Source organism: Ctenopharyngodon idella, chromosome 24, assembly GCF_019924925.1.
Source record: "Ctenopharyngodon idella isolate HZGC_01 chromosome 24, HZGC01, whole genome shotgun sequence".
Lineage (NCBI taxonomy): Eukaryota > Metazoa > Chordata > Actinopteri > Cypriniformes > Xenocyprididae > Ctenopharyngodon > Ctenopharyngodon idella.
The window spans coordinates 4348010-4371791 of record NC_067243.1 but is presented as its reverse complement, the minus strand read 5'-3'; the positions used below and the strand labels follow the sequence as shown (position 1 = coordinate 4371791).

The window sequence follows — 23782 nt, the reverse complement described above, 5'->3', positions numbered from 1 at the left end:
TCCAAATATCCATGTTTTCACCAAATGTCCCCACATACATATTTACACCTGAAATCACCCATATAGTGTGGATGGTTTTGTAAAGGGATATAAATAAAAATGTCTATATAAATAAATATTTCATTATATATATATATATATATATATATATATATATATATATATATATATATATATATCTCAACTGATAAATAGATAGATAGGCTTCTGTAAGGAAATAAAGAACAAACAAGAGCAAAAACACACATAATATAAATACAAACATATCCATCAATGCAATCTATCTATCTATCTATCTATCTATCTATGTAATTTGTTAAGTATGTGTGTGTGCATTGGTTATGTTTACACTCATGGCTTCTTGTGCAACGCTGAAACCCTTCCCTTAAAAAATCACATGTCAAAACAAATCAATCTCAGCAACAAATACACACGTATGATATCACTGCATGACGCGTGCACAGAATATAATGTAATGAATAAAGCAGTAGGCGCGTGAGCGGATGTTTGTGGATGGCTGTTAATGGGAGCAGCTCATTAAACTCTCGGCTCGATCAAAAGCAGCACGTGCGTCCGGATCAAAGCACAGTATTCCAGCATGTTCCAAGAGCGCCACACAAACACAGATGATAACACATGTAAAGAGTCTTACGCAGACAGTCGTGGGGAGACTCGGATTCAGAACCCATCGCCATATCAGTGTTTGTCTCCCGACATCAGTGATGATGATGATGATGATAATCCTCCGCGCGCCGCTCATTCAACGCGTCTGATTTCACGCGCCTCATTCAACGCGTCCGCGCGCCACATGCGATTACAGAAGGAGAAGCAAAACATCACAATCATCACAACATGGAGACAGACCTCCCTCTCTCCCTCCCTCTCTCTTTCTCTCTTTCTGTGTCTCTCTCTGTTAGGATTGATATTTGTATTTATTTATTTATTTAACAGCTGTATTTGTTGTGTAAATCTATTTTTTTATTACTGTTGTTTCTTTTTATTTAATAATAATTAAAAATAATTCGAAATTAATATAACTAATATTGTTCTCAATAATATTATTATCTCAATTAATATTTTACAGTGAATATGTAAAACGCGCTATATAAATAAAGGTGACAATAAATGTGTGCAGTTTTCTTATTTTGAATTTACAATGCAAAAATCATTTGCTTTGGTGCTAATCGCATTTTTATTATTATTATTTTTTATTTAATAATTATATAAAAAAATAATATAATATTTTTTTTTCCTCAGCAATAATAATAATGACTTACTTTACTGTAGTATTTTATTTATTTTTATTTTTTTTATGCTTTATTTAAATATTTGTATACAAATGTTATGGAATACAAGGATACGAGAACAAAACGAAATAGTCATATACACAGAAGTATTAAGAGAAAAATTATAAAATAACGAATTTTACAAATCATGTCCGCGCATGCGCAGTGCGGAGGGAGGGTTGACGCGACAGAGACACGTGACGTCACCGCTGCTCCGCTTCCTTCTTCCGGGATTGAGAGTCTCCAAACATCCTCCGCCGAGTGAAATAATGTCTCATCAAACGGGTATTCAGGGTAAGAGTGAGATATTCTTATGATTTATACATCTGAATCTGTATGATGACAGTGCACGAGCGGCGATAGACTCACTTAGCGGCGAGATTCATTCAGAAAAATCAATGAAAATGTGAATAAACCGCGTCTGTCAGCAGTGGTTTCACTCAGATCTCACCTTTACGAATAAAACCATCTTGATAATTTATTTATCGTATCAGTGTTCAGAGACGGGCAGAGTTGTGCTTCAGTGATCACGAGCGCACGGGCAACGCCTTCAGCGCGCGCGCTCGCGCTCCATATGCAGCCTATATTATCACCATACTGTGATATATATGATCATCTATAGAAACCCATTCCGCCACATAAAGAAATAAAACATGCTTTTGTAAATCATAGTTATGACATACAAAGGCGAAATTATGACATACTAAGTAATTTTTATTGAAATTATTACATAAATCGTAATTATGACAAAAAAAGGCGGAATTATGTCATACTAAGTCATATTTATGAGATGAATAGTCGGAACTGTGACAAAAAGTCGAAATTATGACATAGTAAGTCATATTTATGAGATGAAAAGTCGAAATTATGACATAAACAGCCAAAATTACGACATGAGTCAGTTATGAGATGAAGCCAAAATTATTACAAAAAGTTAATTATAAGATAAAAAGTCAAAATAATGGCATAAAAGTTATAATTATGACATAAAAAGCTGAAATTATGACATTCAAAGTTATAATTATGATATAAAAAGGCAGAATCATGTCATACTAAGTCATATTAATGAGATGAATAGTCGAAATTGTGACAACAAGTCAAAATTATGAAATAGTAGCCATATTTTATGAGATGAAAAGTTGAAATTAGGGCGTACTAAACTAGGAGACGAAAGTCGAAATGATGTCATAAAAAAAGTAATAATTCATTAATTGTCAAAATTATGACATAAGTCAATTATGAGATAAAAAGTAGAAATTGTCATAAAAAGCTGAAATGATGACATGCTAAGTCATATTTATCGAAATTATGACATAAGAAGTCATAATTGTGACAAAAAGTTAAAATCATGGCATATTAAATCATAATTATGACTAAGATATCATATAAAAATAAACTATAATAGTATATCTCAATCACTCAATCATCATCATCACTATTATTATTATTAAATATGCAGCTTATATGAAATAATGATCAGTCACATCCTACATGTTCCTTTAGATATTAATATAAATTTGAACCAAAATCTTCAAGTCAGATTTCTGACTAATAAAGATTGTCAGTGTGTTTGTTTTCATGCAACATTTTCCTTTATTTCATTGACAGTGTTTCTGCAGTCATCAAAATAATATCAATAAACAGTATTCTACGTGTGTGTGTGTTTCCGAGTGTTTGCGTGTAGTTCACGTGTTTGTCCTCTTGTCTTCCAGCGGCTGAAGAGGTCAAGGATGTTTTTGGCAATGCCAGGAACGGACAGTACAGACTCCTGAAGATCGTGATTGAAAATGGTATCTAATAATCATAAACACTCTAATAGCTGTAACTTAAAAATTCATAGAGACAGAAGTCAGTGCGCAGTATGAGTTATTGATGTGGTTTCAGAGGAGCTGGTTTTGGGCCTCACCAAAGCAGCGGCTGGCGGCTGGGAGGAAGACTACGACCGCCTTCTACTTCCTGTGCTGGATAAAGAGTTGCCCTGCTACATCCTGTTCCGCCTCGACTCCACCAACAGTCTGGGACACGAGTGGATCTTCATCGCCTGGTCACCTGACCACTCGCCCGTAAGAGATCACTATGAATGAAGGTCTTGATGTTTTGTCACAGGTTCTTCAGATCAGTGTTTTGGTTCTTTAAAGCAGCAGAACTGGAGGACATGAAAAGGTTCTCCTGTGATCTTTAGGCGGTTCAGCTACGACTGAACATTCTTACCCACATTCTCATACGTGTCCAGGCACGACGGAGACGATAAACTGATGTCTGTGTGTCGAGCTGATAAACACTGATCTGGAACCTGCTTCACTTATTTAGGCCTACATGCTGATCCTTCCAGTTATAATGGAAACAGTCAAACTGATCTGAAACCAGATGTTGAAACAGACTTCTGCTATTACTTTGTACTATTCTTAGTAGTTTTTATATATTTAATTTATTATTATTATAAGAATTATTTGTAATTCTTATAAATATTGAATATTTATATCTTTATTATTTATGATTAATTAATATAAAATAATAATAATTATTAAATAAATGATACATAAATAATTAATAACTAAATATATAATTAATTAATAACTAATATTTATGATTATTATGATTAATTATTAAATAATATTCTTTATAGTCATTTTGTTATTAATAATTTATTTATTTATAAATTATTTAATAATTATTATATTACATTTAATGATAAAATATACTATTATAAATATTTAATAATATTTATATTAAAAATAATTTAAATTCTTCTTATTATTACTATTATTATTATTAGTAGTAGTAGTAGTATTCATTTTAAATATTACCATAATTTAGTATAGATGGATATTATTTTATAATTTATATTAATAATAATAATAGTAAAATAATATTATTCATCATAAATATTCATTTAGTTATTTATTTATCAGTTATTTAATAATTATATTTTATATTTGTTAATTATAAAATATATTATTATAAATATTTATATTTATAAGAATCCAAAATAATTATTATAATAATTATTATTATTATAAAATAATATTATTCATCATAAATATTTATTTAGTTATTATTTATTTATCAGTCATTTAATAATTAGTATTTATTAATCATAAATTATATTCAAATGAATAATTATTACATTATTATTATTATTATTCATTATAAATATCCATTTATTAGATTTATACTGAATATTATTTTATCACTTATATTAATAATAATTATGAAATAATATTATTCATTATAAATATAAATTTTGTTATGAATTATTTATTTTTCAGTTGTTTAATAGTTGTTATTAGTATTATTATAAAATATTGTATTGTTGACCACAGTGAGATCTGAGCACACTGTTTTTCACAGATTTTTGTTCTCTTAAAGGGGTCTGGGTTAGTTCTTTTTAAGTTAAAACGACTGTATTTCTCTGGTAAGGTTTACTCTTCATCACGTAGTAGCCAGTGATAGTCAGTCGCCTTTAATCCTCCATGTTTTAGTTTGTCATCCATCATCCCATCAGTCTCCAGATGGCAGTGTTTTGGCTCCGATCACAGCTGCGAGTGTGTCGTGCGACTGACAGTCTGTTTGTGCTTGAGTTGGTTTTCGTATTAAACTCTTATCACAGTCTGTTTGTCATCTCTTTTTCTAACAGGTGCGGCACAAAATGCTGTACGCCGCCACCAGAGCCACGCTGAAGAAGGAGTTCGGCCTCGGACACATTAAAGATGAGATATTCGGCACTGTAAAGGTTTGTGAAGTTCAGTGCGGACATGAAATGAAGCAGTTGAGACATGCACTACCGGTCAAAAGTCTGGGGTCTCTTCTGCTCACCAAGACTGCATTTATTTGATCAAAAATACAGTAAAAAATCTGAAATATTATTACAATGTAAAACAGCTGTTTTCTATGTAAAGTGTAATTTATTCCTGTGATCAAAGCTGAATTTTCAGCATCATTAGTCCAGTCTTCAGTGTCACATGATCCTTCAGAAATCATTCTAATATGATGAGTTGCTGCTCAAGAAGCATTTTAAGAATATCATCTGCTTGTATAAAGTGTGTTTGTCTGTGTGGCAGGATGATGTTTCTCTCAGCGGATACAAGAAACACGTCACGGCTCAGTCGGCCCCTCTGCCACTGACGGCAGCCGAGGAGGAGCTACGACAGATTAAACTTAGTGAGGTACAAACACACACTCACACACACACACTCACACCGTTCTCGGCCCAGAATTCTCAGCACGGTTGGCTGACCGTAGTGACGCTGTATCTGTTTGCATTAGTTAATGAATGGTGAACTGATTTTTTTTCTGCTATCTTTGAGCCAAAACCAAAAATAGAGTTTCTTTAATAATCAATTAATCAAAGTAATTTAATAATCAACACTCAAATAAATAAATTACACATAAATATGTTTTTACATCAACTTTTTAATGATATAATTATGTTTGTATTCTAATTCGTTATTGAAATATAAACATTTAAATGCTGGCTGTAATAAAAATGACAGATTTACTCAAACATACATTAAATAATGAAGACAGGTTAAGTAAAAATATAATGCATATGTAATAAAGGGAATATAATCTCTCTTTTTGCTAGTAGTTACTGAAATAACTATGGTTGATACCATGGTAAATATTTGTTAGGCTCTTTTAAAATACATTTTTAAAATGTTGTCCTGTTTTTTGTGAGTGAGCGACTCTTGTTTATACTGATGATAATAGAGTTGGTCATGTGATTCTGAGTGGGAATTATCAGTCCTAAACTCACAACTATATAAGGACATGTAGTGAAACACTCTGGCCAGCCCCATTCCTAAAACCAGCCAATCAGAGCAGAATACAGTGCAAACAGGAAGAAGAGGTTTCAATTTCCTTAAAAAGCCCACTTGCAGGTTTAAAATAAGAGCTGACAGCACTGAATAAATGACCACATCTTCATTTTGACTCATCTGCAGTGTGTAAAAAAATTGTTCCGTGGTACCTTGGAAATAAACACTATTAAAAACTAAATTAGGAAACAATATAGTATATTTTTATAATTTTATGTATAATTTGATTTTATTTTAGTTTTTTATTTTTATTTATTTATTATTTCTAATTCTAAAGAAATGGCATCTAAATGTTTAATTTATATAATTTACAGCAGAGTTCAGAACAGATGATGCCTGAAAATAAATCAGTGACATGAATCGAAAGATAAAGAGGCCATATGAACCTGATCGTCCTTGCAATGTAAGTCGCTTTGGACAAATGCAAAAATGTGAATAAATATTATTAATCAGTCGCTGTGTGTGTGTGTGTGTGTGTGTGTGCAGGTCCATACAGATATTCATGTGAACACTACTAAGCAGACCCTTCAGGGTGTGGCGTTCCCTCTGGACGGAGAGGCCGTAACCGCGTTACAACACTTCAAGGAGAAAAAGCTCAACTATGTTCAGCTGGTGAGAGACGTACACGTTCATTCAGCAGTTCATTGGACAGTAAAGAGAGAGTTTTTGTGGTTGATATCCGTCATTTTATCTCCAAAGATCATCAATTTTGAGAAGGAGTTGATCATGTTGTCGAACACGGACGCTACGGAGGTGAAAGATTTACCCAAGAGGATCCCCAAAGACGCGGCGCGGTATCACTTCTTCCGCTTTAAACACTCACACGAGGGCGACTATCTGGAGTCTGCAGGTACTTTCAGTCACGTTTGATCATCGTTTGAGTGTGAAATTAAATAAGGCCCGTTCACACCACGGACGATAACTGTAACAATAAAGATGTCGTTCTAAAAATCGTTTTAAATGTAAAAGAATAGCAAAGTTGGAATCGTTTTAGAAAGATTTTTTTTTTCCAGCTGATGAACGATAAAAACTTTGAAAGCCAATCAGAATCCATCCTCGAGAATTTAAAATGACAGACGATAAAACTGCAGCACCTCCTTATAATAAACAGAACAATATCTTATGTTGATGTAGACGATAATATAGTTATCGTTATAGATATTGCTATAGTTATTGATATAGTTACCATTTTAGTTAGTTATCTTCATAGTTATCATTATAGTTATTGTTATAGTTAACATTATAGCTATCGTTTTAGTTATAGTTATCTATATAGTTATCGTTATAGTTATTTTTATAGTTATCGTTATAGTTATAGTTACCATTTTAGTTATGGTTATCGTTATAGTTATAGTTAACATTATAGCTATCGTTTTAGTTATAGTTATCTATATAGTTATCGTTATAGTTATTTTTATAGTTGTCGTTATAGTTATTGTTATTATAGATACCATTTTATAGTTATCATAATTGTTATAGTTATCGTTAGTTATCTTTATAGTTATTGTTAGTTATCGTTATGGTTATTGTTATAGGTACCTATATAGTTATCACTTTAGTTACAGTAATCGTTATAGCTATCTTTATTGTTATTGTTAGAGTTATCGTTATAGTTATTGGTATAGTTATCTTTATAGTTAATGTTATAGTTATCGTTATTGTTTTAGTTATCTTCATAGTTATCATTATAGTAGTTGTTATAGTTATCTTTATAATTATTGTTATAGTTATCATTCTTTCGGCTTTCCAGAGCCGTTTTCTGCTGTTTTTGAGCCGATACTGAAAAAAAAAGTTTATTTAATAATCAATTAATGAAATGTATTGAATCAACAGTCAAATAAAAATATAAACATTTAAATTATACAGAGCAGTTTTACATTAACTTTTTAATTATGTTTTTACTCAAATTCTTTGTTGAATTATAAACATGTAAACGGTGGCTGTGATGTAAACGTGTTTTCATGACAGATTTACTCAAACATACATTAAATAATGAACACAGGTAAAGTAAAAATATAATGCATATGTAATATAGGGAATATATTTTGCACTATATACAGTAGTGGCTGAAGGTGAAGTTCAGAGGGGATGTTTGTTGTTAATGACCCCGCAAGTTTGATTAAACCATCAAAATATGAGGAAAATATTTAATATTTTAAATATGAACGAAAAACAAAACACTAAATTTTATTTCTTACAAAAAATATTTGGCAAAAAAAAAAAGGCAAACTACAGGTTTTATATGACTATGCAAAAAAAAGCACACATAATCAGTTATTAATACTTTAATTCGGCATGTATCATTGCATTATTATCACAAATAAAACAATCGACTCTGAGCACAACTATGCAATATGACTACATCTTTAATGCATTTTTAATAATATTTGAATAAAGTCAGTTTTCCGAGGCCGGACGTCTCTTTTGGCTACTGCTGTAGACTCATGTTTGACCATCAGTGAAATGACATGATTTCCTCCTTCTGCTCTGGTTTGTGTCAGTGTTCATTTACTCCATGCCGGGATACAGCTGTGGGATCCGTGAGCGGATGCTTTACTCCAGCTGTAAGAATCCGCTGCTGGAGATGGTGGAGAACAAACTCCAGATGGAGGTGGAGAAGAAGGTCAGTTTGGATTTACTCCTTCCATTGAGGATGTGAATAGAGGAATAGAAACGTTCAGCTCTTCATACAGTCTGCAGTGTGAAAAAACAAGAGCAAAAATAGTTTACAGCAGTTCTGTAGTTCCTTGGAAATATACACTGTTAAAAATTAAAATAGGAATAAAAATAAAGTATTTTTATCAAAGTATTTTTAATATATAATTTTCTTACTTTATTTTAATTATTTCTTTCTAAAATTGTATTTATTTATTTATTTCTAATTCTAAACAAACTCCATCATAATGTTTCATTTAAAAACAAAAGCAAAAATAGTTTACAGCAGTTCTGTGGTACACTGTAATTATATACATTATAAAAAATAAATAATATAAAAAATTGTATCATTTTATTTATTTATTATTTATAATTCTAAACAAACTTCATATAAATGTTTAATTTATTTATTTTGGTTCATATGGCTTATTTCTGGCAGTTTTGTTTTGGTTTGGTTCGTTCTGTTCGGGACGTGAATATTCTGGGTTAAATAAGTTTGTTAATGTTAGTTAATAAAATACTGCTGTTCATTGTTACTTCTTTCAGCTCAGGTTCAATAAATAATATTAACAGATATAACTTTTGATTTTTATGTTTCTTTTTATATTTAAAATTATTGTTAGTTCATGTTTATCAAATTAAATCTTACTGTAAAGTGTGACCAAATTATTTATTTATTAGATATAAAAATAGTTAACGTTTATTATTTAAAATTATATATAAAATTTAATTATCCTAAAATCATTTTAATCTGAAATGAAATGATCAGTGTGTTTTTCCCTGCAGTTGGAGATCGATAACGGCGACGAGCTGACGGCTGATTTCCTGTACGACGAGGTTCATCCCAAGCAGCACGCGCACAAGCAGGCCTTCGCCAAACCGCGTGGGCCGCCCGGCCGGAGAGGCGATCGCAGGATCACGCGAGGACGTGGAGACGGCGAGGACGCCGACGATTAACCCAACATCAGCAGAAACCCAAGAGGCCACGTCTGTAGGACACAAAGCTGTCGAGCGTTTACTTTCCGTGATTTCCTGCAGAAAGCGATGCGGCGAACTATGCACGAAAACACAAATGCCTCTGTGGGTCGTTTTTTGAGGTGTGCTTCGATTTAAGAGCGAGTTTCATATTAAAACGAACAAATAGAATTATTTTAACATGATAAATGAAATTCAGAAAGGCTTTTGTGATTTTAAACTGTGCCAAACTCACAACTGCAGTTACTGCTGAAGCATGAAGCGAAAAGACGTCCCCGTTCCTGAACATTCGCCATTCCTTTAATTGAGTCTTATTTTGTTACATTGTTTTATTTTTCTATTTTTTATTTTTCATATGTTAATCACAGTTCACATCTGATGGATCGGACACTGGTTCGCACATGTCCTTTTTTATGCCATTTTTTGATATGATTGTGTTTTGGATGCTCATTTTTCTATGCAAATGCTGTTTAGTTTCAACATGTTTTTTGTATTTTGTATTCCCAATCGTCTCCATTCCATTACGATGAAGCCACATCAGGACACATGGCCAATTATTACGTTCACAGTATCTAAAAAGGGAAGACGGGAATTAATTCACTGCTAGGTCAAGGGGTCATCGGGGGTCAAAACTAACGCAGGTCATGTTGAGTATCTACTGTCATTTGGCAAACCACTGTTTAACGTGCGTACTGTGACGCAGCCGCTCTTACGTTTCACATGTAGCCTGTCTGTGTTCAGACGCCTGAAATACTTGTTTTTTAGAGAAAAAATAAAGTATTTAAATCATTGAATGGACTGTCCTTTATTACACAGGAGAGATTCACACAGACACTCAGGATCATGTTAAATGACCGTTTTGTGACTAAATTTCAATACAGGATTAAACTATAAATATTGATTTACCCCGAACGGCTCATCCAGAGCTCTGGGAATGTTTGTGATGAAGATCTTCCAGCTCAGAGAGAACCTGACAATTAAAAAAATATTAATAATACTAAATTACATATTTAAATATATTATACATTTACATAAGCATCAAAATTTAACAGCAAAAACAGCTTTCGAATTCCAAAATTTGAATACACTTATGGTTTGATAAACACTTTTAAAAAAACAAGACCTTATTGGAAAGTGTTACCATTAGTTAACATTAGTAAATATACATTTTAAGCAATTCATTTAGAATAAAACCAAATAAATACACATTTCAATCACTAATTCTCTAATTAAACTGATGCAAATGTCTAGCAAGTGATTGAATTGTCCATGAAAACACATTAACACACACACACACACCTGTGTGATTGGGGGTCTTTTGTTTTTCTTCTCACAGAGACACTGAGACGCCAGGTCATACATCCTCTCCACCTCCTCCATCTGCCATCCCTCCATCTTACTATCAATGAACTCCTCCAGAGAGACCTCCTCATCATCGATCTCATCCTTCATCTCCATCTGAAACACACACAGATGATTGAGACGGACACACAGACGTAGAGAGTTTGAGAAGATCTGACTGAACGTTCACACACCAGTAGTTTGGGATCACGGCTTTCATCCACCGGAGGAAGACCAGACAAAATCTCCAGCAACACCTGCACAATAAACACAAAACATAATTTCACTCAGATACGTCACAATATAGAAGAAAAGACTTCTCTTTCATGCCTACTGTGATGAACGTACCACGCCGAAGCTGAAGATGTCTGATTTAGGAGTGATCTCTCCTCTCAGGGCCTCCTGCGCCATGTATGCCGTAGTTCCCACAATCCTCCCCGTCATGACTGTCGAGCACGACTGTTTGGATGAAGCTCGCGTCAAACCGAAGTCTGAGATCTTCGCAACTAAGCCTTCGTCCAACAAGATGTTCCCGCTGTTGAACGGATGAAATAACGTGGATGGTTGTTTTATAAATTTGTGAATTACTCTGGATTCAAACATTATTGAACATGATGAGGTCAAATACACTTAGTGTTTGAGAAAGAGTGTCTTCTGCTCATCAAAGCTGCATTTATTTGATCAAAAATCGTAAATGTTTCTTGAGCAGCAAATCATCATATTAGAATGATTTCTGAAGGATCATGTGACACTGAAGACTGGAGTAATGATGCTGAAAATTCAGCTTTGATCACAGGAATAAATTACACTTTACTATATATTCACATAGAAAACAGCTGATTTAAATTATAATAATATTTCTGAATTTTTACTGTATTTTTGATCAAATAAAAGCAGCCTTTGTGAGCAGAAGAGACTCATTCAAAAACATCTTAATTGTTCCATTCTTTATCTATATTAAATTTTACCCAGACACCAAAATCAAACTGAACTGCAACCTTTGTTTACATTTTAAAACAATCTGTTGAAATGTTTTTGACAACTTACTAAAAATACTTTTGTTTATGGAACATGTTTGTGTCTAAAACAGAAACCAGGTCACATCAAAACGTTTCCGGAGCAGTTCTTTGAAGTTACAAACCAAACGTACAAAACCAAACAGCTTGTAAAATGTGTGACACTCGCCTCTTGACATCTCGATGGATGTGGTTGTTCTGGTGCAGGTACTGCAGACCTCGAGCGGTTCCTGCGCTGATCGAACATCTGCTCTGCCACGAGAGAGAAGAACTGCCATCCGAACACGCCAGCCGGTCCAGCAGAGATCCATTGGGCATGAACGCGTACACCAAACACAGATGCTGCCCGTCGCTGGAAAAACCCACCATCTTCACCAGATTCTCATGTTTCAGACTGTGTGAAGAGAGAGACGCTCATATAAATCTCCTATATATATATATAACGTTTGGCTATTTATAGATTTCATACTATATATAATATTCTATATATAGTAAAATTATATAGATAACCTTCATATATTCGATCCATAGTTATTTTTATAAAGTAATTATAAAATGCATGTCATGTAATTATCTTTAAATGTATTTGTACCTCCTGAGAGTTTGAATCTCTTGGTTAAACTGAGTCTTGAGGTCTTCAGGTGATCCGTCGTCCATCTAGAACATAACAAACATGACATTATGTGCTGACAGACACTTTTTAAGTTTGTTTAGATCATATTTACTGTCTACTTTCATTCAAATGCAGTAAAATGGTTTGCAAACACACGAAACATGTTGATTTTATAGTTTAGTGGTATTTCACTGCTGAGCTCAAACTCACAGGATTGAGCTTTTTCACAGCTACGTATGTGTCGCCCATCCGGCCTCTGAACACGACGCCGAACCCGCCGGCGCCCAGACGACAGCCTCCGTCCGACAGCGGCCGATCGTCCCAGTCCCCCGTGATGGCCGTCAGCTCGCGGTGAGAGAACGTGTGGAAACCTGGGTAAGAGAGGTTTTAGGGGCTGATGGGTAACGGATGACTGAATTGATGAAGTGGATGGTTATATAAAGACCTTCAGAGCTGCTCCATGTGTTTTCCTCCGGTCCGGTGCTGCTGTCCGGCTCCATCACACGCGTCTCCTGCTGAACGGGTTTAGTGACCTCGGGACGGACGCATTCCTGCATGCAGGCCGCAGACGGACGAAGCTCTTCTTCATGCCATGGTGCGCAGACGGACACCCCGGATGAGCCTGATTTCAAGAGTGATTATTATAAATGATTGATCGCTGCACATCATTATTTTTTTTAATGAATCAGATTATCTTCTCCTCCCTCTTGCCACATCTCTCCTCTTTTCTGATGATGAGGGCGGGGCAACCTGTCACTCAAATAAGATCCACCAATAGCAAATCACAACCATCCAATCAATTCCCCACAGACAAAATCAAGCCCCACCCTACATTTGTTCTTGTCTGAGAAGCATTTCACTCACTCGTTCAGTTTCATGCTGACTTTAATACATCTACAGATACATTTTAAAAAGCATCATTTTCTGATGTTTCAGTGTGGACGAGAAACTTTTGGAGAACGCTTGAAATGCTAGTGTTGATGGAGTGCATTTTGAAACATAAACACAGTTTTCAAACATATCCAGAACAATGTAGACGTATCCTGAGATTCTCAGGGAATACCTGCTTTAGTGTGGCAGATCTCGTCGTCTGGCAGCAGGACACTGACGGCGGCGAACAGCTGGTGTCGGATCAGAATCTCAACCAGATCTCCAACAGTACAGTTTGTGGTTCCCCAGTCGAACAGCATCTCCATCGTAGGACTCTTTCCCTGGAGAACTGCTGCTTCAAACCTCCTGAAATCAGACGCCACCCATAGCAACCATACTGAATATCTTAGCAACCGTCTGAAACACTCCACTACTGTAGTGGTGAGTTTTAAAGAGGCGAACACTGCCAGTAAATGAAATTACGCTGAAATAAAATATAATGGCCTGGTTTCACAGTCTTTTAGGTCTTAGTTCAATTAGGACATTTAAGTAGCTTTTATAAACTTAGAACAAACCATTACTGATGTGAATCTTAAGACAAAACAATGACACTGACGTATTTTAAGATATTCTTTCAGTTCAAACAGCTCAAACGTGCATTTTAGTCTGGGATTAGTTTAAGCCTTTTCTGTGAAACTGGGAGTATACAGGTGCTGGTCATATAATTAGAATATCATCAAAAAGTTGATTTATTTCACTAATTCCATTCAAAAAGTGAAACTTGTATATTATATTCATTCATTACACACAGACTGATATATTTCAAATGTTTATTTCTTTTAATTTTGATGATTATAACTGACAACTAAGGAAAATACCAAATTCAGTATCTCGGAAAATTAGAATATTGTGAAAAGGTTCAATATTGAAGACACCTGGTGCCACACTCTAATCAGCTAATTAACTCAAAACACCTGCAAAGGCCTTTAAATGGTCTCTCAGTCTAGTTCTGTAGGCTACACAATCATGGGGAAGACTGCTGACTTGACAGTTGTCCAAAAGATGACCATTGACACCTTGCACAAGGAGGGCAAGACATAAAAGGTCATTGCAAAAGAGGCTGGCTGTTCACAGAGCTCTGTGTCCAAGCACATTAATAGAGAGGCGAAGGGAAGGAAAAGATGTGGTAGAAAAAAGTGTACAAGCAATAGGGATAACCGCACCCTGGAGAGGATTGTGAAACAAAACCCATTCAAAAATGTGGGGGAGATTCGCAAAGAGTGGACTGCAGCTGGAGTCAGTGCTTCAAGAACCACTACGCACAGACGTATGCAAGACATGGGTTTCAGCTGTCGCATTCCTTGTGTCAAGCCACTCTTGAACAACAGACAGCGTCAGAAGCGCCTCGCCTGGGCTAAAGACAAAAAGGACTGGACTGCTGCTGAGTGGTCCAAAGTTATGTTCTCTAATGAAAGTAAATTTTGCATTTCCTTTGGAAATCAGGGTCCCAGAGTCTGGAGGAAGAGAGGAGAGGCACACAATCCACGTTGCTTGAGGTCCAGTGTAAAGTTTCCACAGTCAGTGATGGTGTTGGTCCACTGTGTTTTCTGAGGTCCAAGGTCAACGCAGCCGTATACCAGGAAGTTTTAGAGCACTTCATGCTTCCTGCTGCTGACCAACTTAATGGAGATGCAGATTTCATTTTCCAACAGGACTTGGCACCTGCACACAGTGCCAAAGCTACCAGTACCTGGTTTAAGGACCATGGTATCCCTGTTCTTAATTGGCCAGCAAACTCGCCTGAGCTTAACCCCATAGAAAATCTATGGGGTATTGTGAAGAGGAAGATGCGATTATGCCAGACCCAACAATGCAGAAGAGCTGAAGGCCACTATCAGAGCAACCTGGGCTCTTATAACACCTGAGCAGTGCCACAGACTGATCGACTCCATGCCACGCCGCATTGCTGCAGTAATTCAGGCAAAAGGAGCCCCAACTAAGTATTGAGTGCTGTACATGCTCATACTTTTCATGTTCATACTTTTCAGTTGGCCAAGATTTCTAAAAATCCTTTCTTTGTATTGGTCTTAAGCAATATTCTAATTTTCTGAGATACTGAATTTGGGATTTTCCTTAGTTGTCAGTTATAATCATCAAAATTAAAAGAAATAAACATTTGAAATATATCAGTCTGTGTGTAATGAATGAATATAATATACAAGTTTCACTTTTTGAATGGAATTAGTGAAATAAATCAACTTTTTGATGATATTCTAATTATATGACTAGCACCTGTAAAATATAAACATTAGATGAAAAACTTCAAAATATGATTTTTTTTTTTTTTTTTTACATTAGAGATGTTGCATTGGGGAAATAACTAGTTAAAGTTGAAGTAGTAAAATTGTTAAAAGTAAAACTGACAAAAATAGAAACAAAAAAATGGCAAAACATAATTTAAAATTTAAATTAAACTACTACTACTTCTACTTCAAGATATTAATAAATATACTTTAACACTTTTATTTCATTTTAGATTTTGTAATATCCTGTTTAATTTATTTTTTCTACACATATCGCTGTGAAGGTCTGATTGTGTGGAAACTGATTCAATCTGATTGTGAACATCCAGAGATTCTCTTTAAAGCTCTGATCTGTGGATGATGATGTACCTGATGTGCAGCTGTGTGTATCTGGGCTCTCCGGAGGGTTTGCTGATGTCCATCATGACGCTCCTCCAGGTGTCCTGCGGGTCCAGCAGGTCAGATAAAGCTCTCAGTGTGGAGAACCGGAGCTTCCGAACCGGTGTGTCCCGCGTGACGTCACACATGCCGATCCGAATCCGAGTTTATTCTTCATAAACACGCTCAGATCTCCTGAAGGGTTCACACACATTCAGTGCTTTTTTCTTGTGTTTTCCGAGATTGAGTAACTTCCGTGATCTGTTGTCATTTCCCCTTCCTTTAACGTCCGCTTTAAACTGAAACTAAACGAGATATACGAGCTATAAACGGTGTAAACATGGATCTCCACTCATCACCTGATATCAGTTTTATACATAAAAAAGTGAGATTTTACCTCAGAGATAGATGAACTACACACAGTTCTTCATGAGAACATTTCACGGAAGTGAAAGGAAGATCAGTGTTTTTGATGATCAGGGTGATATTTCAGAGGAGGAGACAGAAACATCTGCAAATACTGTCATTATTCAAGGTAAGTTAGTGAATATTTTAAGTTACTGACCAATATTAAATTGAATTTTCCGCGTCTGAAACGAGGCTCTGAGTCTTTACAGTGACAGCTTCTAGATCACATCATGTTTAAAACTGTTTTATAAAAGATGTTTTGTGAGCTGAACAATTGTCACACTGTATTTCTACAGTATCTCTTACAGACCCCTTTTCATTTGTCAAACATTAAATATAGCTTCAGGTCTATGACACTAAACTCATCTTTACCTCCTATTCTCTACTCATGAATGCACAGACTGATTCAACATCACAACCTTTATTAATTATACAGATTCATTTTGATCATAAGAATTTATTCATTTTTAGCAATTAAGGTAATCAGATAAAATTGTGTGTGTGTGTGTTCTTGTATAGCCTATATGGTTTATGAGGACACAAATGTATATAATGACATGGATATTACAAGGTAAACATGGTTTATGAGTCACTTTCTGTGTCCGCGTAAATCAAATGGCTTAAAAACATATTAAACTGTGTTTTTTTGAAATTCAAAGAAAATTTTTTATTCCTGTGATGGGTAGGGGTTAGGGGTAGGAGAAGTGTAGTGGGAGAGAATATACAGTTTGTACAGTATAAAAAACATTACGCCTATGGAGAGTCCCTGTTATGACCGTCTAGGGGTGAGCCGTCACAGGAGAAGGAAGAAAAAAGTCTCACTACCAGAGAGATGCCGAAAAGAAATGTATAATTTCTTAATGAGGGTCTAGCGTCAGGGGCAGACAAGGCCAAAATACAAGTTAAACTTACCTACCTCCCTAATCAAAAACAATGTGAAAAGACAAATATACAAAATAAAATGGCGTCAAACCCCCTACATCCTTTGATTTGGCTAAAGTGTATATACAAGAATATTTACAGGTAATAATTTACAAAAGTCTGTAGCAAACAAAGCAAAAATCAGAATCCAGAATCGCAGTCAAACAGACGTGGGTCAAGTAAACAGGAATAATCAACGATCCAAAAATCACAGACACACTTACAAACACAAACTCCAAATAACCACTCACAATCTCTCTAGCATGACACTCAACTAAACAATACGAAGTAATGGCGAGGAGGTATGATCAAAGACACAATGGCACAGTGATGGCGGACATTGTGTATAATAAACATTTAAACATTACCATGCTTTATAATAGTGCTATATATAACTGTAACTATATAACAAATTTAGTTACAATAATATAACACATCTGAATACCTCTTCAGCAAACTAACCCTGGAACATGAGCTGCTCCGGAGATTTGTTCAGAGAGTATGTTGCTATGGCTAGTTACATACCCTGAAAGTTACCTTCGTTTTTGGAACCGGATTTTGAGGTTATCTGCTTACTCTTAAACATACCCACGTATGTCACATAACCTGCTTTCTGGAATACCCCCAGATCACAGTGTCATTTCATTACGCACATTTATTTGCACATCCTGCATCTCTGCTATAAAAGTGCATCTATTAGTAGACTTTTCTCTTTTCCAACAGTTCATGAATGACGATGGCATCTGTAAAAAAGCTGCTTCATGATACTCTAGATAACCTGATAGAAGATGATCTGAAGAGATTTAAGAGTTACTTAAAAGAAGATGGACCCGTTGGAGCTGGTAAACTGGAGAAGGCTGATGTCACTGCTATAGTGGATATAATGATGGAGCGTTTTAGAGCAGAAGAAGCTGTGAAGATCACACTGAACATCCTGAGGAAGATGAACCAGAACCAGCTGGCTGAAGAGTTACAGAACAGCTACACTGAAGGTAATAAAGGAAAGAATAGAGAACAAGAGGCAGCATAGATTCATAGAAACATTTATTCAGCGTATATTTTTTTTGAAAGAAGATTCTTATGTTCACTGAGGCTGCATTTATCATTCAGAAATCATTCTAATATGCTGATTTAGTTAGTAGTGTATTAGTTGTTCTGCTTAATGAAGTGTTGAAACATGATGTAGAGCCTTTTTCAGGATACTTTGATGAACATAAAGTCTCATTCTTTTCTCTCTCTTCACAGGGCAAATATCATCAGAGCCAGCTGAGAAACGCAGAAGAAAACAAGGTGAATTAACCTTAAATGCATTTGAAACAAAAACAAACAAAAAAAAAAAACATGTTGATTTGCCCCAATTAAAAAAATCTATTGCATTAACAGTACTTGTATTTTAATGCATTGTATTTTCAGAGCTTTCATTTTTAGTGTCTGAAATTCAACATGGTTGTATATTTAAGCTGTGAATATTTCGATTCAAAACATTTCACACATATTTTCATTGTTAAAAATTCAATAATCCATATTCTTCTTTCAGACTTCAGTTCCAAAATAGTCAGTCTGTTAAATACAACCTTTCATATTCAACAGGCAAATTTCTGTCGGCCTCACAACCTTTGTGTTTAATTTTCTAGTGTTGTTTTGTTCACACCTTTTCCTGTTTATTTATATTTTTCATAACAGGTGATTTCTGGCTGCAGGAATTCATGAAAACTCACAAAATGAACATGAAGGAGAAAGTAGAACACATTTTTGAGGGTAACAAGGAAAATGAAGCACATCTCAAGGATGTTTTCACTGAACTCTTCATTATGGAGGGGGATCATAAAGAAGTCAATCAAGAACATGAGATTATGAAGATTGATGAAGCCATTAAACCTCGTAAATCACAGAACAGTTCAATCAAATGCAATGATGTTTTTATTCAGAACAAAAAGAAGAAAAAGATTGTTCTGACCAAAGGCATCGCTGGCATTGGAAAAACGGTCTCAGTGCACAAGTTCATTCTGGACTGGGCAGAAGGAGAAGCCAATCAGGATATAGACTGTGTTTTCCTGCTTCCATTCCGAAGGATTAACTGCATTAAAGACAGAAAGATCAGTCTGCATGAGTTTCTACTGAAATTTAATCCTGAACTGAAGAAACTGGAAACATCAAAGATATGTGAGATATATGAACGTAATCTTGCGTTTATCTTTGATGGACTGGATGAGAGTCGACTGACTTTGGATTTTCATAGTGGAATGGTGACGAGTGTTGAGGAGCGATCATCTGTAGATGAACTGTTTACAAGTCTGGTCAATGGGACTCTGCTTCCATCAGCTCTTGTCTGGGTGACATCACGACCAGCAGCAGCCAATCAGATTCCTCGTAAATATGTAGGGTTGTTCACAGAGGTGCGAGGATTCACTGACCAGCAGAAGGAGGAGTATTTCAGAAGAGAATCAAAGATGAGACTCAGGCCTCCAGAATGATCTCGCACATTAAGAAATCTCGTAGTCTCTACATCATGTGTCACATTCCTGTGTTCTGTTGGATCACAGCCACTGTTCTTCAGGATATTCCCATTGGGAACAATGCAGAGAACATCAACACGACACTCACTGAAATGTACATCCACTTCCTGCTGATACAGATGAACATGAAGAGCCAGAAGCATGAGAGAAATACAGAAAGAGAACGGATCAAGCTTTTAGATTCCAATAAAACACTGATTTTGAAGTTATCTAAGCTAGCGTTTGAACAGCTGAAGAAGGAAAACATTGTGTTCTATGAGGAAGATCTGAGAGCATGTGATATTGATGTGAGTGAAGAAGACTTTGAGTCCACAGGAATGCTCACTGAGATCTTTCAGCAAGAAGCTGTACTTCATGAGATGAAGGTCTTCTGCTTCGTGCATCTGAGTGTTCAAGAGTTCCTCGCTGCAGTGCACGTGTTCCTCTGCTACCTGAACAAGAACATGGACGAGCTGCAGTTTTTCACTGAAGAAACACAAAATGAGCTGCAGTTTTTCAGTGAAGAGATACAAAACAGGTTGCAGTTTGTTCAGTGGAAAACAGAAAACGAGGTCAGGCCTGACCATATTGACAAGGCAGACAAAAATATTGCTTTACATGTTTTACTAAAGAAGGCTGTTTGGAAAGCAATTCACAGTCAGAAAGGACATTTAGACCTATTTTTACGGTTTCTGCTGGGCATTTCACATGAATCCAATCAGAAACTGCTCAGAGGCTTGTTCACACACACTGAAGACAGCAAAGACAGCGTCACAAAAATAATCAGACATATTAAAGAACTATTAGATTTCCCTAACGACATGTCACCTGAAACTTCAGTCAACCTGTTCTACTGCTTACTGGAGCTCAATGATAGTTCATTATATACAGAAATACAAAAATACTTAAAATCATATCCAGAAAGTGAGCTCTCGTCTTCCATGTGCTCACTGATGGCTTACGTACTGCTGATGTCAGAGGAGGTGCTGGATGAGCTCGACCTGAGTATGTACAAGGATGATCTGGGAAGCCACAGGAATCTCCTGCCAGCTGTGAGATGCTGCAGAAAAGCAAAGTAAGGAACTTGTTGACAGCTGTTTAAACAAAGTTTTTAACTCTGAAAATCAGTTTTAGCATAAGATGCAGTGTGACTTCCCTAGTGAAAAATAAATATACTAAAATCTATTTGAAATACATTTATTTTATGCTAAGTGTACTACAATTGCATTTACATTTGCATGTACTTAATATAAATACCCTGCAATTGTACTTTTAGTAAATTTTACTAAATTGGTATACTTAAAGTCTGCTAAACTGGAACAAGTATTTTTGTTTTGAGGTCCAACTAAAGATATACTTAAGTATGCTTGATTGTGCTAAAGTGGACTTATTGCAAGTATACTTTAGTACAAGTATATATATCTTGCATTCAAATTATATAGTGATCATACTATCCTTACTAATAGTGATATAAACACATTTTAGGCTTAATATTTAGAAATATGCATTGTGCAATAAAGAAGAACTGCAAATTAAGTTTAATTATATTTATGTCAGTATGTCTGTAAATAGTCAACATTTGAAGCGGATCAAAACCCTTCATCAAAGTTGGCCTTAACTTTTTTCTAAGGACAACTTTGATTAACTTTTTTAACCCATTTGCCTGCCCAAACATCCTACTATTGGTTGAACCACAATGATTGATATGTTTTGAACACACCATAAAGCCAGTGCCATCACACTCACCAACAATCGGTTTTGCTGTACTTTTGCTAAACAACCAAACTCGCTGGAGTGCACACTATTGCAGATTTTGCCCATTTGTCAGAAGGAAACTTTAGAGTCTAGAAAGTCATTGTAACTAAAGACACAAGTCTCCCCATGTATTTCAAATCCGAGAATGATCAAATTATTTTTAGATAATGCTATATAATTTTTTTGATGAGACTTTCTTTTTGTGCAAAGCGCAGAAAACAGGTATATTTTTTACAGACTGCCGAAAGCTACAGAAAAAAAGAAGCAAAGGGATCACTGCAATTCACATAACAACTGGACTCCAGGCAGAGAAAAATGGATTTGCAGTTATCATTTTGTGTCAAAATGTTGGATTTTGCAGTAAATTCATACCCTATATATTGTATTGTTATATATTGTGTTGACAACTCATCAATTAAATATTTACCATCTTATATTCTGCATAATTGGGTGTTTTTAAATAAACACTGACAAAAACTATACAAGTTTCAGGGCTGGACGATATGACGATATATATAACATCAATATAAGTGATCACTCCGATTTAAACCTACCATATTGTAGTTATATAAGGCTTTCATTGGCAGATTTGATTTATGTATTTCCCCGGCATCGAAATCAGGCACATAAATGTCAGGAAACACGATTCGCAGTTTCCCCTATTAAATCCAGTCATGCGGCAGGTTCTTTTGCCACTAAGTCCAGCTGAAGGAGCATGCGACGTCGATGCATACCCTCTATAAAAACGAATGTGCCGGTTTATGCAATTGCTTTATGTTGCGTTAATGACAGATCATGTAAGTTAAAAGGGAAGCAAAACATTCTTGATATTTAATGTTGTGTCTAATGGATTTATTTCTTCAACAGCTTAATTTTGTCGGCGATTCACAGTCTTTTAACTCATATAATTTTTGCTTACATTAATAGTTGTCATTAATAATGTCTGTGCGCTAATAGCTGTACTTGTAACAGTATAGAGAACACAAAGTAACACCAGTTTAGTGTAGTTTATTTCTGTGTGGTGGCGTAACAGGTAAGCCGAGTGCTCTTGTGCGACAGTGGCCCGCGTGACCTGGGTTCGATTCCAGCCCGTACTGGTTCCTGCATTCAATATACATATAAATCTGTTCCCATTGTCTCACTGATGTTCACTGGATAAGTAAGTTACTGGTATACTGGGGCTGTCTGTAAAAGGCAAATTCTAAAGCTGTAACTTAAAGATTACTTTATTGTAGTCTATTTGAAGCACACTATAATAATGCCATTAGCATACTACAAGTAAAATTGGAATGCCATTGCAATATGTTTTAAAATCACTAAAAGTTTATCAGTATAATATTAATGTATGTTCAACACTCTTACAATGTAATTGAATTGCAATTCTAATGTCACCAAAATACATTTGAAGTTCATGCTGAGTAAATTCTGCATTTCAAAACTTAAATACAAGAGTATATTTCAAGTGTACTTAAGTATACTTGGAATAGTTTAGCACTTTAGCACAAACAGGTATATTTAATACAACTTTAGTTGAACTTCAGCACTGCTTTTGGACAACTAAAATGCATTTAGTACAAAATTAGTTGTTCCAATTTAGCAGACTTTAAATATACCAATTTATAGTGTGCCACAAGTACATTTAGTTATACTAAAGTACATAGGAATAAATTGTGCTTAAGTACACTATTTTTTCACTAGGGTTATCATGTTTTTACTCATTTTGGAGAGTAAAATCTGTATTTATTAAAATCTGGATTTACTAAACAGTGATTTTATACACATACGTTTGAAAGTTATTTTCACTTGACTGTCACGTCAGTTCCAGCATACACATTTTTCCAGAAAGCTTGAATGTTCACAGAGAACAGGACATAACATATCACTGTTACTGCAAACACTGTTTCTGCAAGATGAACACACAATAAATGACATGGACAAATATCCTGTTT

At 35.1% G+C, this 23782-nt stretch overlaps 4 protein-coding genes across 6 annotated transcripts in view; 2 read left to right on the top strand and 2 right to left on the bottom strand.

Annotated features, from left to right (window-relative positions):
- Positions 1-908, bottom strand: part of tmem117 (transmembrane protein 117) — a 35916-nt gene extending 35008 nt beyond the window's left edge. Inside the window, exon 1 of one of the 2 annotated variants that reach the window (XM_051885074.1) lies at positions 653-908. In XM_051885074.1, coding sequence (XP_051741034.1) covers positions 653-695 — 43 coding nt within the window. In that variant the 5' untranslated portion in view covers positions 696-908. The remainder of the gene's footprint in view (positions 1-652) is intronic. The other variant, XM_051885075.1, reaches the window with a different exon arrangement.
- A 531-nt stretch (positions 909-1439) lies between these two features.
- twf1a (twinfilin actin-binding protein 1a) lies at positions 1440-10527 on the top strand. The gene is made up of 9 exons (XM_051885078.1): positions 1440-1580; positions 2999-3076; positions 3171-3349; positions 4924-5019; positions 5348-5452; positions 6590-6715; positions 6803-6953; positions 8605-8726; positions 9545-10527. Exons 1-9 carry the CDS (start codon positions 1445-1447, stop codon positions 9713-9715), a joined length of 1164 nt encoding a protein of 387 aa, XP_051741038.1. The 5' UTR covers positions 1440-1444; the 3' UTR covers positions 9716-10527.
- irak4 (interleukin-1 receptor-associated kinase 4) lies at positions 8374-16485 on the bottom strand. Of its 2 annotated transcripts, none has more exons than XM_051885077.1 (11): positions 16246-16485; positions 13767-13936; positions 13149-13325; positions 12914-13074; positions 12683-12747; positions 12260-12484; positions 11423-11609; positions 11269-11331; positions 11033-11191; positions 10640-10703; positions 8374-8797 (listed from the first exon to the last, which is right to left on the bottom strand). In XM_051885077.1, the coding sequence occupies exons 1-10, from the start codon at positions 16401-16403 to the stop codon at positions 10650-10652; spliced, it is 1419 nt and encodes a 472-aa protein (XP_051741037.1). In that variant the 5' UTR covers positions 16404-16485; the 3' UTR covers positions 8374-8797; positions 10640-10649. The 2 variants fall into 2 exon arrangements, with proteins under 2 accessions (XP_051741037.1, XP_051741036.1); XM_051885076.1 differs by having other exon boundaries at positions 13767-13939; positions 16246-16484.
- Positions 16486-16563: 78 nt separating this feature from the next.
- On the top strand, positions 16564-20260 carry LOC127507776 (NACHT, LRR and PYD domains-containing protein 3). Its single transcript, XM_051885081.1, has 4 exons — positions 16564-16789; positions 18307-18575; positions 18829-18873; positions 19267-20260. Exons 2-4 carry the CDS (start codon positions 18314-18316, stop codon positions 20055-20057), a joined length of 1098 nt encoding a protein of 365 aa, XP_051741041.1. The 5' UTR covers positions 16564-16789; positions 18307-18313; the 3' UTR covers positions 20058-20260.
- The last annotated feature ends 3522 nt before the right edge of the window (positions 20261-23782 follow it).

Excerpts from the sequence above, each read along its gene's own strand:
- LOC127507776 (XM_051885081.1), top strand. The coding sequence starts at position 18,314 with ATGACGATGGCATCTGTAAAAAAGCTGCTTCATGATACTCTAGATAAC. Across the intron at positions 18,576-18,828 it reads ACAGAACAGCTACACTGAAG|GGCAAATATCATCAGAGCCA; the intron begins GTAATAAAGGAA and ends CTCTCTTCACAG. Across the intron at positions 18,874-19,266 it reads GAAACGCAGAAGAAAACAAG|GTGATTTCTGGCTGCAGGAA; the intron begins GTGAATTAACCT and ends TTTTCATAACAG.
- twf1a (XM_051885078.1), top strand. The coding sequence starts at position 1,445 with ATGCGCAGTGCGGAGGGAGGGTTGACGCGACAGAGACACGTGACGTCA. Across the intron at positions 1,581-2,998 it reads TCATCAAACGGGTATTCAGG|CGGCTGAAGAGGTCAAGGAT; the intron begins GTAAGAGTGAGA and ends CTTGTCTTCCAG. Across the intron at positions 6,954-8,604 it reads CGACTATCTGGAGTCTGCAG|TGTTCATTTACTCCATGCCG; the intron begins GTACTTTCAGTC and ends GGTTTGTGTCAG.
- irak4 (XM_051885076.1), bottom strand. The coding sequence starts at position 16,403 with ATGTGTGACGTCACGCGGGACACACCGGTTCGGAAGCTCCGGTTCTCC. Across the intron at positions 13,326-13,766 it reads GATCTGCCACACTAAAGCAG|GCTCATCCGGGGTGTCCGTC; the intron begins GTATTCCCTGAG and ends TCTTGAAATCAG. Across the intron at positions 10,704-11,032 it reads AAAGACCCCCAATCACACAG|GTTCTCTCTGAGCTGGAAGA; the intron begins GTGTGTGTGTGT and ends TTTAATTGTCAG.